This window comes from Cavia porcellus, unplaced genomic scaffold (genome assembly GCF_034190915.1).
Source record: "Cavia porcellus strain 051 isolate PalLab524CR breed Dunkin Hartley unplaced genomic scaffold, mCavPor4.1 scaffold_1, whole genome shotgun sequence".
In the NCBI taxonomy this organism is placed as follows: Eukaryota; Metazoa; Chordata; class Mammalia; order Rodentia; family Caviidae; genus Cavia; species Cavia porcellus.
This window is the reverse complement of record NW_026947484.1, coordinates 234,559,987-234,573,582: the sequence shown is the minus strand read 5'-3', so window position 1 is coordinate 234,573,582 and position 13,596 is coordinate 234,559,987. Positions and strand designations below refer to the sequence as shown.

Genomic DNA, 13,596 nt, shown 5'->3' with positions numbered 1-13,596 from the left:
CGAACCCAGGCTGAGAACACTGTCGTCCTTTGGAAGCCGCCCCCAACCTCTCCCGTCCGCCTCTTTCCCTGTTTCGTCCTGATGTAAATTTCCTCCTCCGAAAGTTCTCTGGAACTTTCTGTCAGCCTTGTTTCTGTCTCCTCTTGTCTTTGCCTCACACACTCGTGCTTTGTATCCCTGCCTGGTTACCCTCGTGTCTTCCCCAGATGAACCCCAGGGATCAAGTGGGCACCGAGCAGCCGAGCCTGACGTCAGGGGTGGAGCTGCTGAGCGTGGAGACAGCGGAGGACCAGAGCAGCCCCACATCTGTCTCCCCGAGAGCCAGCGTGGCATCCGGCTTGGAGGTGGCAGAGCAGACCGGGCTGGAGGGAGGCGCAGGCGGGGAGCAGGAAGAGAAGGTGGCTCCGGCTTCTCCCGGGCTCATCCACCCCAACGACGTCCTCAAGGTTCTGGAGGCCTTCGTCATGGGTCTCCGGAAGCCCAGGTGGGCTGCTGGGCAGGAGAGCTTGCCTGAGACTTGGGGGTGTGTGGAGGGCTGGAGATGAGCAGAGTCCAGTGAGTGGAAGAGAGGGGAGGACGTGACTTTGGGACTCCGAGGGACACAGTCATAAAAGAAATGAGGCGTAGGGTGGTTTGCACCAGTTTCGGTCATGCATGCATTCATCTGTTCATTCATTCATTCATGCAACAAATGCTTATTGAGATCTGCTGGATGTAGCACCTTTAGATCAGAAGAATGGCAGAAGCATGCATGTTATGTTGTAACAGGATGAGAAGGAGGTGGCATCTCCATTTGGCTGTCAGCGAGGTTCTACAGAGGACACGGCACAGGAATTGGGTGTCCCTAAGTGAGGAAAGGGTTTTTCCAGACATGACAGCAAAGGAAGCCTTGATGTGTTCAAAATTCACGACAGGAGGGGTATCCACAGAGTCATGGTCCAGAAAGTAGGATCAATGGGTCGGGGACCAGGTCAGATCTTAGGAGGCCCTGCCCTGTCTGCCTGACCCTTGTCCTTGCCTGGTGGCTGGAGGATTTTCAGGAGTTGGGGAGTCATGATCAGCTTGCATTTTAGAAGAATCCCTTGGAAGGCAGGGAGGGAGGTGATGCTGGCCACAGCGAGGGCACACAGGAGGCTTTGGGCAGGCGGGAGGGTCATGGCATCAGAGAGGGCGTGGAAAGAAGGTGACACAGTCCCACGGCTGCTTTGGAGGTAGTCAGGAAAGAAAAGAGAAGTGACAATGAACCATCAAAGTCAACAGACAGGGCCAGGGCTGTGGAGGTGACCCCAACAATGTATCACAAAGGTCACAAAGGGCCCTGAGGAGCATGGGTGATAAAGGTAACCTTTCTAGCACCTGCCATAACCTAATAAGTAGACTTGGAGGCTGAGGGGGGATTTGGCAGGTGGAAAGGTAGAAGTCTGTGACTGACGTGAAGCTCCGAGACTGGCACTGTCTGGGGACCTGGGGTGTCAGGTGAGACCATGACACCAGGGCTCTCGCCCCTCAGGGACCTTCAGACACTGCTGAAGGTGACAAGGAATGAGCGAGATGATTCAAAGGACTCTGCGTACTGGGAGGCCCTGAGCACGGTGATCCCCGATGCCAGGCTCAGCCTGTGGGACACACTCTACACAGCCCTGGAGAGATACCAGTGAGTGTGCGGCGCCACGGGGGAGCCAGGACCCTCGCTTTCCAAGCCGCCATGCTGCGCAGTCTTGGGGGAGAGGCTGCCTTGTCCGGTCGGTGGCGGACAGTGCCTTCCTCATCCTATTCCTGCTGGCCCGGGGTGGGCATGGCGAGGCTTCTAGGGTCCTCCACCAGCCAGAGACAAAGCTCACAGGTCCTGGCCCCTACTTGGCGCGTGTTGGGTTCAGCTGGCCTCTAACCCGTTCTCTTGCCCAAAGCCACGTCCTGACCCAGCGGGCCGAGCTGCTGCTGGAAAACGAGTCCCTGGAGCAGCAGAACGCCGAACTGCAGTCTCTGCTGCAGCAGTATCTTCATTCCAAGGTGGGCGCAGGGCACGCGAGGTGGCAGCTGTGCAGCCCGGGAGCCCCTTCCTGGCGGGTGGGGAAAGGATGCAAATGAACAGTCTCACCTCAGCAGGGACAGTGACCAGCAGGGCCGTCTCAGACCACTGCCTAGACTTCCTTCCAAGGCAGCTGGGCTCTGACCCTGTCCCTTGGATGTCCATGCTTTTGGTCCCACCCCTGTTGGACTGCTGTTTTTAAAGCAGTGTCAAGGCTGCGGGAGTCCCCATGTTTATTTTTTTCCTTGATCTGAACAACTGCTGCTTGGGGAGAGAGGCAGGCCTGTTCTCCCTGTTTTATGAAGAGGAGAAATAAAACTCAGAAGCTTGGTGAGGCCTCCAGGGCCCTGGGTGCTTTCCAGGCCACAGCCTGCTTCCTCAGCCTGTGATGTGACTGGGGTCCTTCCTGTGCAGGACAAATACACCCTGGCCCCCGCGGGTGCCTTCTTGGCAATAGTTGTGGCCATGGCCAGGCTGGGGGAGGAAGGAAAGCCCTTCCCTGACAGCTGCACGCTCGCCTCAGGGTGTAAGGGATCCCCATGCGTGTTGATCTTGTGGCTGGGAAGAGCACGCACCACACAGTCACCAGCTGCACACGGCTGAGGTGACTGAGGCCCGCCCCGGGTGTGCCTGTGGCCGGGGCCCTGGTCTCAGACTACACGTGAAAGGCGAATGGGGTCAGGATTGGCATCGTGCTGGCCTCTTGGCCTGTGACAGGGCTCAGACATTCGTGGGCTGCATGGCATTAACTTCCACAGAAGTTGCTGTGTACAGGGGATGAGGAGGAAGGGGAAGGGTGGGGGAGACAGGAAGCGAAGGAGGAGGAGGGGAGGGGCTTCCCGGGATGGGCAGGCTGCTCCTTGGAGCCAAGCCCTGCAGAAAATGGTGGCTTTGCATTGGAAGGAAGCCGGCTTTCAGGCCCTCGGAGGTGCTGTTTGGCCTTGGAGAGGAAACCCCTCAGGGGTTTAGAAGCTATGGGGGAGCCCTGCGTATGCACTTGATTCCCCCTCCCAGAGGACAAGAGGAAGAGGGCCCAGGGGACAGGAAGTGACCTTCACCCTTTCTTTTCCAGATAAACTCTCAACTGCAGGTTCCTCCGACGCAGGTGTTCCGGATACCCACCAAATAGAGGTGGACCCCAGAGGCTGACGAGTACAAGCTCGTGCTGGTGCTGTGCTGGTGCTGGGGACCAGGGCCCACCCTGGGTTTCCTGGAGCTGTTGTTACAGGCCCGTTGAAAGAAGCCCCCACTTAGTTCCCATTAAAGTCAATTGAAACCAGCAGCAGAGTCTCTTTAAAGAGTCCAGGGCTGATGAAATGGGAGCCCCTGTCCCTACCACTGTACTCCAAGAGAGCTCGTTCCCAGGCTCAGATCCTGGTGTGTGCCGGAGGCAGAGGCCAGCGGCCTGTGGCTTCCTGTTTCTGGGGGCAGCTGGTTGTTGTGGTTGGCGGCTGGAGCTCTGGCAGCTGGTGCTGTCTTTGGCCTTCAGGTTATCCCCAGCCCTAAAGGATTTTTTCAGTGCTTTTGGGGCCCCTGCATGTACCCAGTGGTTCCCTCTGGCTACGGGTGTACAGCCTGAGCTGGTGGCCCTGTGCTCAAGGCCCACCTTGAACCCTGGGCCACCCACAAGGGAAAGGTTTACCAACCCAGAGCACCTCTGACCCTGGGCCTCACACAGGACCAACACAGGCCTGTCAGCCTAGTGCCTTGTTTATTTTTTTGAGAAAGAGAGAGAAAAAAAATCACACTCAAGCAAGGAAAAACAGCCGAGAGGAACCCGGACACAGGCAGGGAACAATCCTCTAAGTGCAAAGTCCAGGCTGTGGCAGTGGGGCCGGTGGGGCTCAGGAGCCACCCTCAGGGGTCTGTCTGGGCTTGTTGGTGCTCACCCAGGCAGAGGACGCCCTGTGAAGGAGCATAAACCTGCGGGCAGGGCTGGGACTGAGCTCTGCAGCTGCCAATAGGTGGCTGCTGTGACAGAGGACAGGGAGGGACATGCCCAGAGCAGCTGCCCAGCTGCAGGGCTGGTGGCAGGTGCTGGCTCAGCGCTGCAGTGCTGAGTGGCAGGCTGGGCTCTGCTTTTAAGACTGCACTGCGGACAGGGTGGTGATGCTTTTGCTTGTTTAATCATTCAAAGGCCTGGCGTCTGGCCCTTGGGCCTTGGTTAATTTCATTAAAGCTTTATTCCTAGCCTAGAAAGCTCGAGGGGAGGGCTTAGGGCAGCTTCCTCTGGAACAGGGCTCAAAGGAGGGTGGGACCTCAGCAAGATGTATAGGAGAAGGGACCGGATCCAGGTCCCCACCCCTTCCCACGCTCCCCATCCCACAGGCAAGATCACAGGGGCAGGCTTGGGCAGGCAGCGGTCTGGGAGGGCAGCCCAAGAGACAGGAGGAGCTACCACCCCAAGGCTGAATGCAGATGTGGGGCTCCTCAGGCTCTCAGGGTAGTTGGGACAGAGTCCAGGCCACAGGGAGGGCAAACACACCAGGCCCTGGAGAGGTGCTGGTGGAGGGGGGCAACCTTCACGCCCCGAGGAGCTTCTTGACCATGTAGCCGGGAAGGCTGTAGAGGAACAGGGCCAGCATGAGCAGCCCCAGCAAGGCCAGCACAATCTTAATGATGAGCCACTTGTACCGGGTGCAGATGAGGTACTTGATGGACTTGAGTGGGTTGAGGAACCAGACGAAGGCAGTGTCGGGCCGGCTGGGGAGTGGAGAGGAGGGGAGGTGCTAATCACAAGCCGCCCCCACAAAGCACCCAGCCTCTGTCCTTCCACTGCCCAAGGTGCCCTGTCACAGCCTCGGCCCCCAAAACAATGAGGCTGGAACCTGGGTGGAGCCCATTTCTAACAGTGGTTTGGCTTAAGACCTGTCCTCTCTGTGGGCCTCTGGTGCTCCGCCCCCCAAGGCTGGCAGGGCACTTTTGGCAGGGAGTACCTAACCAGCCTCAGCCCGAATACTTGCAGCCCCTCGTGGCTCACTGCCCAGCGCAGCAGGCCATTCTGATGGCCAGCGAGCCTCTGTGTTTGGCAGGTCAGCCTTGCCCTACCTTAGGACATCAGGACATCTTCCCCTTTCTGATGAAAGCTTCTGTCCCCACCAGGCCCCGCTGAGGCTCTAGGCAGCTCTGGGGGCAGTAGCCCTCACTGCCCTGCACCATCAGGGTATGGACCTACTGTAGTCTACACGGCTTCCCAGCCAAGAGCCTTGCTCTCTCTGCTTTGTGTCACGTAAACGGATTTCATAAGGAAGCCACGTATAAAATTATTGAATACACTTTTTCCAGTACTGCCCTCCCCCAGTGCCCAGAGGAGCTGGGCTGCACCTGAGTTCAGTATCAGTGAGGTGATGTGTCATGGGCTAGGGTTCAGGTCCCTCTGGACAGGAGCCAGCTCTGCACAGGAGGCCTCTCGAGGGGAGGAACAATTTCAGGATGCCCTGGCAAAGCCCAGCCACACCCCGGCCCCTTATCCGGGTCATATCTCAACTCCCTTCTAACGAAACTGGGTTAGAGTTGGTGAGTAATGCGGCTGGGAGAGGAGGCTGGAGTCCCCACTCTACCTCGCTCTGCCTGGGTGACCTGCGGTAACCTATGTCACCCCTTAGGCCCAATACATAAAAATGTAAAGTAGCCAGTTCTGCTCTTGAGTCTGTGCTTCTGTTTTGAAAGCTTGAGAGTTTCTGCGCATGTTTGCACAGGCTTGCGTGTGTGTGTGTGCATGTATGTGTGCATATGGCTTCCACGTGTGCCCGTGTGTGTGTGTGTGTGTGTGTGTGTGTGTGTGTGTTGCACAGGACAGCTGGCCTGTGGTCCAGAGGCAGGAGGGGGAAGTACCAGACCCAGAGCAGTGGAACTCAGGCCCTGGTGATCTTCCTGGCCAGGTAGCCAGGCACAGAGTAGAGAGGGTGACCAGGAGGAGCAGCCAGTGGCAGGTGTGCCACAGGAAGTATCGGGCAGACTCGAGAGGGTTCAAGAACCAGATGAAGCACATGTATGGCCGGCTGAAGCATTGGGAGGAGCAGAGGGAGCACAGAGGAAGGGAAGGGGCTGGAGGTTGGGACACGATGGCTGAGCATGCGCAGTTCAGGTGCCTCTGGGCCCTCAAGGCTCGCTGGGGACCCAAAGCTGCCAGGGAGCCTTTGGCAAAGACTGGGAAGACCCTGTACCCTCTTGTCGGTTGGGCCCTTCCTGTGCCCCTGTTCAGATGGCTTGTTTTCTAGCAAAAAGGTGGGTGATACGGTTCAGGGATGAAGGAAGGGGGCTCCCCTGCAGTGCGGGTGTGGCCTGGGAAAGGACAGAGGGGATGCCTGGGGGCGGGGGCAGGAAGTTCCTCCCTGTTTTTGGGGTCCCCTCAGGCTCAGCACTCACTTGGGTTTCTCTAAGGGATCAGGTTCATTACGGGCCAGGCCCACTGGATTCTTCTCCGCCTCCTCTGCTGTCAGCAAGTGCAGCTCAGCTTCTACCTTGCCCTGCAGAGAAGGACAGAGCGGTCCCAGTGGCCGGGCCGGCGCAAGCCCTTGGCACCCAGCCTGGCCCGCTCCTGAGCAGGGGCGCCCACCGTGAGCTCAAACTCATCGTTCTCATTGCGGGCCAGCAGGGGCCACCAGCCTTTGACGCGCTTCTGCTTGAAGATGGAAACCAGCGGCACGTCCACCTCCCCGGTGGCCATCTCCATGGTGCACTGCTTGGCTGTCTTGGCGCCCCGTGGGAACCGGTTCAGGTCCAGCTCGATGGCCCCTGTTGCAATCCCCGAATCAGCTCTGGGAGAATGTGGTGGGGCAGGGGCCCTGGCCTCCCTGGTGCCTTACTGGCTGAGCGTGGACTGTCCAGCAGCTCCTACCCCTTCCCCCCCCATCCCTGCCCTGTGCTTGTCGGCTCTTCCTCCCTGGAATCTGCACCCCCTACCCCTGCTGGTTCCACTCTAAAGTCCTGCTGGTCTCTCAGACTTTCTGATACAGATTAGAGTTTGGGAAGGTTGTGCTTCCCCCAGGAGCAATCTGAGGCCCGGGAGGGAGGTCTCCAGAGGACGCCTTGCTGGTCCCTCCTCCTTGGCTTATCCAAAACATCGCCAGCCTCAGTTATGACATGGTTAGGGGGCATCCTGGTGGCGGGATCCCCTCGGATCTCTCTGTCTGATGGACTAGATGAGGCTGACACCTTGCACCTCCAAGTGAGCTCGCCCTGCCCCACCTCACACTGCCCCTGCGTACGGGACCCCAGCCCCTTCCCCGCTCTGCACCCAGGAAGTCGTCAGCTGAGAAGTGGTCGGCATCCCAGATCTGCAGGGTGAGCCGCGCGGGGATTTTGTACTCTGTCTCGTCCCAGGAGAACATGGACTCCTTCTTGGAGATGACGATCCTCTCTTCGGCCGCCAGGTAGTCGAAGGGGAACAGGTAGCGCCAGTTGAAGTTGCCCTCCCCGGTGAGGGAGTGGTAATGCACATCCGTGTCCTGCTTGTCCTCCTGCTGGCCCTTCAGCCACCTGCTGGGTGCCACGCCCTCCAGACTGGTGCCATACACCAGGTGGCCTCTCCTGCCCCTGTCCCCTCCCCCCAGACAGGGACCCCTCACCCACCCCCGCACGAAAATGTCGCTGGACTTCTCCCCAGTAAAGAAGTCGTCGTCTTCCAGGACCACCTCGTCTGTGTTCCACACGATGACACGTAGCTCATACCTAGGAGGGTCAGGAGAACCAGTTATCACCTCTGGGCAGGGGTCTCCCAGGGTCCCAGGGCTAGGATGGCAGGAGCTGGAGGTTAGAAGCCCGGGACTCAGGACTGGCACGGGGCCAGGAGAGCAGATTGCAGCCACAGGGAGGCCTTGTCCCCTTGGTCCCTAATTGAGCCCCACCGTGAGCTAGCCACATGCTGCCCCTGCACCGGGAGAGCTGGCCATGCTGGTGCAGAGGCCAGAGCATGCTCCTGAGCAGAGAACCAAGGCCAGGGAGAGCAGGGCCGAGGCCAAGAGGCAGCTGTAGTCTGTCTGTCTCCCAAGGCCAGAGCTTTGCTTTGGTTTTATTTATACTTAAAGACCAGGACTATGGATGCTGGTTTCCTTTATGCACTTGTCCCTAAGGAGGACTTCCCTCCTGAGATTTAATTTAATTACAAGTTGGCTAGGAGGTCGCTCTGGGGAGTTAGAGGACTGACCCCAGTGCGGTCCAGATTGAGCTGTGAGGTTGGGTTGCCCCCTTATGGAAAGACCAGGTAACAGCACATAGTTCAAGTACAGCAGGAGAGCCAGCTGGGTGATTTTCCCATCAGTACAAAGGGAAATAAACGTAGGGTCTTGGGTTAAAATATCATCAAGAAATTCAGGATGGGAGTGCTAGGACATGGAACAAGAATAAGATCCCCTGATCATGGGTCCCGGATGGCTTCATATGCCCAGGAAGCTGGCCCTGAATCCAGACCGCTGGGTGGGATGGAATCGGACAGCTGGCGGAGACCCATTCTGGCACCTTGTAGAGGGGAAACTGAGACCCAGAAGTCAAAGGGACCTGGTCAGGGCGGTGATGTGTAGGGGCAGGCGGGAGTCTACATGCAGACGCTTCTCGGTGCAGGGTGTGGCTCACATCCCTGACTGACGGGAGTGGAGGGTGTGCCCTGGTGCAGGGGCCTCACAGGGCAGGCCTCAGAACTCACAGGTTGATCAGTTCCTCCCCCAGGAAGCCTGGCCACCCCCTGAGACTCGGGGCATGGTGACAAGCAAGATCATCTGGGTCTGTGTCCCCTCCAGAAAGGACTGAGCTGTGTGGGCTGTGAGTATGGCGGGGTAGGAGGGAGCCACACTGGCCCTGGGCAGCTCACTTCTTGGGCTTTCGTGGGGAGATGTCCAGAGCTGTCCCAGGGGCTGGCATATCCATGGGGAACATGTCCACCCACAGCTCCAGGCGGCCCTGAGGAAAAGAAAGGTATGACAGATGTCCCTAAGACTTCTCCCCTATCCGAGAAGGACGCTTCTCACCATCCTTCCAACCCATGTCCCATCAAGGACCCCAGGCCATCAATTTCTACTTTTGGATGCCAGAAATTTCTGCAGTATCACCAATAGCCAATCACAGCTTCTGAGGGCAACAACTCTGATCTCCATTTGCTGGTGTAATTCTGACTCAGAGCAACAAGTTAGCCTTGGCTTCGAGATGCCAGCCAGGCCTTGGGGAGTACAAGCGGGAATATGGGAGATGGTTCGAAGCCCCCTTTCTGCCTTTGTGGAACCTAGGTTTGAATCCATGATCCCGAGTACCCAGGAATCCCAGCTGGGCAAGCACTACCTGCTCGATTCCAGGCTTGTCGGGGTTGAGCAGTGGCCTGGTCTCCACATGTTCTGGCACCAGGCGGCAGCCCACTCGAGGGATGTCCTCCCAATGCCTCAGGGCAGACAGGGCCACGTGCTCATCTGTGGGCTTCCTCTGACCTGTGGGTGTCAGTGGGTCAGCAGTGCACATGGATTTCCCAGAACCGAGAGGCCTAGGCTAAGGACAGGGACTCAGAGACACAGTTCCCAGCCATCACCTGTTCACCCATCTCCATTTTACCACTGGGGAGACTGAGGCACAGACGGAGCAGTGACCTGCCCCTGGAAGGTCTCGGCTGTTCTGCAGGGCCCACAGAGGTCTGTGCCCTTGGCTCCCTCTGCTCAGAGAAGGGGAGCTGGGAATCCTGTGCAGTTTCCCTGGGGAAGGTGCTGGTACAAGCTCCCCAGCTCAGACACCTCTACGTCATCTGAAGTGCTTCAGGAGAGGGCACAGGGTTCAGCACCAGAACGACCTGGGCTGATGTTTCTAAAGAATTGTGACCTCATCAAATCACTGAACTCACTGGGTCTGTTTGCTTATCTGCAAAATGGTGGGACTCATCTGCCCCGCAGGGAAGAAGTGGGAGGGAGGAGGCAAAGATGGGGTGCAGGGCAGAGGCTGGGCAGACAGGAGAGTGCTCTGGGGTGAGAGGCACAGGGTCTCCAAGTTCAGGCCCAGGCCCTGCCTTGAGGCACCTGTGGGCCCTGCTAGCCTCTGAGGCCCTGAGAGGGCCGGGTGGCGTGGCCGGTGCCTGTTACCATTCTCGTCCTCGATCTCCGAGGGCCCGGTGAAGACGCGGTTGGCCACCTTCACTCTCCCAGGGGGCCCAAAGTGTGGCCCGTCCACTTTGCCCTCTTTGCAGAGGCGGGTCAAGATCTGGCTGGGCTTTAGAGGGTCCCTCCAGATGTTGTAGCCATGTCTGTGGGAGGTGACACAGAGCTTGAGCAGCTCCTGTAGGGCCAGGCTATCTGTGGGTGGCAGCTAGTGCTCTCTAGTTCTTTAAAACTATTGCCCTGGGTCCGAGGGTGGACTCATGACACTGAGGCTGCTGGAGGCTGGCCCCTCGGCCTCCACTGTGGCTCACATGTTCCACATCTCCCCACCACTCACCCACTGTGACCACCCTTCAGGAACCTCAGGGTCAAAGGACTTGGGGGTCACACAGCCTGAAAGTGGCAGAGGTTGGTCCAGACCCCCAGAGGACTCCTCCTCTCCTGCCTCCCACCCCAGACCCCTGCTCCATGTGTGTCCTGAAGAATATGGCCAATTTTGGGGGCAGAGGCCCAGCCCAGAACAGAAACTATGTATATCCCCAAATCATCACCTCTAAATCTTGTTTCAGGGTCACAGTGTGGGGGCGCATGGGCCTGGCCCCCACCTCCTTTCCTGCCCCCGCCTCCGCTGCCCCCAGCCCTGGTGTCCCTCCTCACACGGAGTAGGTCTGTGCGATGCCGCAGGTGGCCCGGTGCTTGCTGTAGAAGCGGTTCTCCAGGTCGATCTTGGTCTCCCCGATGAGGTCATCCGTGCCCACCAGATCCCAGTCGTACACCGACACCGTCAGCATGGACTCCATGGGGAAGGAGGCCTCGATGTCAAAGGACCTGGCAGGCGGGCATTAGGCTTTCAGGAAGGGGCCTGCTGGGGAGCTGGGGCCGCGGAGAGCAGGGCGCCTAGAGGCCTTACTTCCCGAAGACCGGGTTAAGCTGCTTGGAGATGTAGTTCTCCTTGTCTCTGATGTCAGTCTTGCCTAGCCGGATGGCGATGTAGGGGTCAGCTTTGCCATTGATGTCAGCAGGATGTAGATCTGTGGCCTGGGTGGGGACGGTGCTGCCTGAGTAGGCTCCCAAGGGCCCCAGTCCTCTCTCTGAGGGTCCCACAGTGCTCAGAGGTTGGAGCGGGTGCCCTGGACCACAGTTGGGAGATTGCTGCGTGGCCCGAGCTGAACTGCTAACCCTTTCTGGGCCTTGACTTTCTCCGCTATCCCGGATAACTCCTTGGTGCCTCCCAGCTGGGACTCAGTTTGCAGCCTCTCCAGTCCCGCTTGGGCAGGAGGCAGGTATTTGCAGGAGGAGGGAGGCAGAGGGAGCCTCACCCGGACCACATAGACTCGGACCAGCACGTTGATGGGATCGTTGCTCGGGATGCCCTGGAACATGCCGAAAGTGGGATCGTAGCCGGCTTCCCGGGATATGTCCTCTGGGAGTGGCACTTTGTAGACGCAGAGAGAGCCCTGGGGTGAGGCACGGTGCATCAGGCTTGCGGGGCATTCCAAACCCTGACCGTGCTGGGCGGTCTGGACTCTGCCGTGGCTCAAGGGGAGGCCCAGGGCATCTGGAGAGAGTGGCTAGGGCAGTGCCGGGTCGGGGACAGAACGGGGAGCCCCAGGCTTCTCGCTGACCTTGAACCGGCCCACGATCCGCTCCTCCTCCGTGGAACCGTCCTCCTCGTCGCCCGTCTTGCCCCGCAGCAGGTTGAACGTGTGCAGCCAGTCCTCGAAGTTGTCAAATTCGTTCTCCAGCTCCTTAGCGTACACCTGAGCCACGCGGGTCACCTCAGGGCGGGCCACCTGTTCCCCGCCTGCTGCCTCCCGCCCCTCCCCGCAGGGTCTGCTCCCAGCCCTCACCTTAAGCTCATCAATCTTGGGTTTCTTTTTCTCAGGGGCCTCGGAGCCCTGGCCAGGGCCCGGGTTCTGGGTTCTTTTCTTCTTCTCCTCCTTGGTGGCCCTTGCCTTCTCCTTGCCCTTCATCGGCCCCTTCAGGCCTGGGCAGAAGCAGAAAAGGGGGCCCCAGTCGGCTTCATGGGAGGTGGACAGAAATGATCGGAGTGGTCCTGCTCATTCCTTCCCTGTTTAATTTCTTGAGTCTCACTGCACACAGCTGCCAGGGCAGACAACAGTCACGCCTGGGGTGTGCACATACTGCCCTGTCCTTCGGGAAAGTGAGGTGGGGAAGAGCCCAGGTCTGGAGCAAACGGCCCAGGGCTCCAAGGGTGCATGTTGTCCGTCCACAGTATGGACAGCCTGCTCTGTTAGCATTTCCCAAACTGCTTCCAGCAGAGCGCCAGGGAGAGGTGCCACTGGCATGCACTAGAAGGGGCACTGTGGTGGAGTGAGCTGGGGAAATATTTTATGTAGTATTTTCCCAAAAAGATTTATAAAGAGATTTACACTAATACATGCATCCTAAAAGCTCTGAGAGGTCCTGCGGCACAGGCACCTGGTTACACCAGCATTCACCGAGCAGATTTGACCACAGAGCTCTCTCTTCTCCCCAGCATGGCCATCAATACTGTTCCATGGGGAAAGGCTGGGCAGGATGAGCTGTGAGGCCCCTGCTAGTTCTAATGTCCAGGGCTATGAAGTCAGCCCACTGCTGAGGTTGCTGAAGCAGTCAGGTTGCAGACCATCTTAGGTGAGGGCCTCAGCCTGCACCCTCGCACCCCAGGACTCCCGGATGTCTGCGCCAGACTCTGCAGCAGTGAGGGCCACCAGGGGCTTGGGGGAGCAGGGGAGCTGGCCGTGCGGGAGAGGCCAGCGAGGTGTCCACAGCAGGGCTCACCCTCCGTGTTGTCTGCCTCCTCTTTCTCTTCCAAGTCAGCTCCTGAGGTCTCTTGCTGGCGGAGCTGCTATAAAGGGACAGGAGTTTCCTTGACGCCCAGTCCCGAGTCTGCCTTTAGTGTCCCACAGTCCCCACGTCCATTCAGCCCTGTGACTGTCTCTGGGTTCCCACAGTGCCTCCTGTGGCGGTGCCTGGCTTCTCACAGACTCCAGACACATTTGTTGGGGAAATAACGTGGACAGGAGGGAACGCCAGGGAAGGCAGATGGGCCCGCCAGCCTGGAGAGGAGTCCTGAGCTGGAACCTCAAGGGTGTGAGGCCAGGGGGCGCAGCACCGTGGGCAGGGGGAGGGAGCTGGGGAGGAGGGTACATGTCAGCTGCTGTGCCCCCCTCAGCCCTGTCACCTGGCTGCAGCCGGGCCTTGGCCTCACCTCCTTCATGGTGTCAATGGAGGCGAAGTACTTGGACCACCAGTCCAGCATGCTCTCATCCGGCTCCTCTTCCTCAGGTTCTTCTGTGATGCCCTTTTTCTTCTTCTTCTTCTTCTCCTTCTCCTCCTCGGCCTGAGGGTTGGCTGGGTCTACAGGCCTGCAGGTCCCTATGCTCTGCCCAGGACCCTGGGCAATCCTGAAGACCCCCCTCCCACTCTGCTTGTCTGGAAAAACTCTGGGCTCTGTGCTGCTCTGTGGGGCCACTGATGTCAAAGGGCAAGGAC

General features: G+C 58.8%; 2 protein-coding genes across 6 annotated transcripts in view; one reads left to right on the top strand and one right to left on the bottom strand.

Moving 5' to 3' along the window:
- Window positions 1-3,308, top strand: part of Drc1 (dynein regulatory complex subunit 1) — an 80,421-nt gene extending 77,113 nt beyond the window's left edge. The window contains exons 14-17 of the mRNA XM_013156016.3: window positions 207-484; window positions 1,511-1,654; window positions 1,908-2,010; window positions 3,102-3,308. Coding sequence (XP_013011470.1) covers window positions 207-484; window positions 1,511-1,654; window positions 1,908-2,010; window positions 3,102-3,158 — 582 coding nt within the window. The 3' untranslated portion in view covers window positions 3,159-3,308. The remainder of the gene's footprint in view (window positions 1-206; window positions 485-1,510; window positions 1,655-1,907; window positions 2,011-3,101) is intronic.
- A 415-nt stretch (window positions 3,309-3,723) lies between these two features.
- Otof (otoferlin) overlaps window positions 3,724-13,596 on the bottom strand; it is an 86,226-nt gene continuing 76,353 nt past the window's right edge. For 4 of the 5 annotated variants that reach the window (XM_063231185.1, XM_063231196.1, XM_023566318.2 and 1 more), the window contains 15 exons: window positions 13,313-13,444; window positions 12,883-12,949; window positions 11,949-12,085; window positions 11,724-11,858; window positions 11,418-11,555; window positions 11,009-11,136; window positions 10,756-10,926; window positions 10,084-10,244; window positions 9,302-9,444; window positions 8,838-8,926; window positions 7,604-7,702; window positions 7,269-7,510; window positions 6,588-6,766; window positions 6,398-6,498; window positions 3,724-4,732 (listed from right to left, as the gene is read on the bottom strand). In XM_063231185.1, the coding sequence (XP_063087255.1) occupies window positions 4,552-4,732; window positions 6,398-6,498; window positions 6,588-6,766; window positions 7,269-7,510; window positions 7,604-7,702; window positions 8,838-8,926; window positions 9,302-9,444; window positions 10,084-10,244; window positions 10,756-10,926; window positions 11,009-11,136; window positions 11,418-11,555; window positions 11,724-11,858; window positions 11,949-12,085; window positions 12,883-12,949; window positions 13,313-13,444 (2,103 nt within the window). In that variant the 3' untranslated portion in view covers window positions 3,724-4,551. The remainder of the gene's footprint in view (window positions 4,733-6,397; window positions 6,499-6,587; window positions 6,767-7,268; window positions 7,511-7,603; window positions 7,703-8,837; window positions 8,927-9,301; window positions 9,445-10,083; window positions 10,245-10,755; window positions 10,927-11,008; window positions 11,137-11,417; window positions 11,556-11,723; window positions 11,859-11,948; window positions 12,086-12,882; window positions 12,950-13,312; window positions 13,445-13,596) is intronic. The other variant, XM_063231190.1, reaches the window with a different exon arrangement.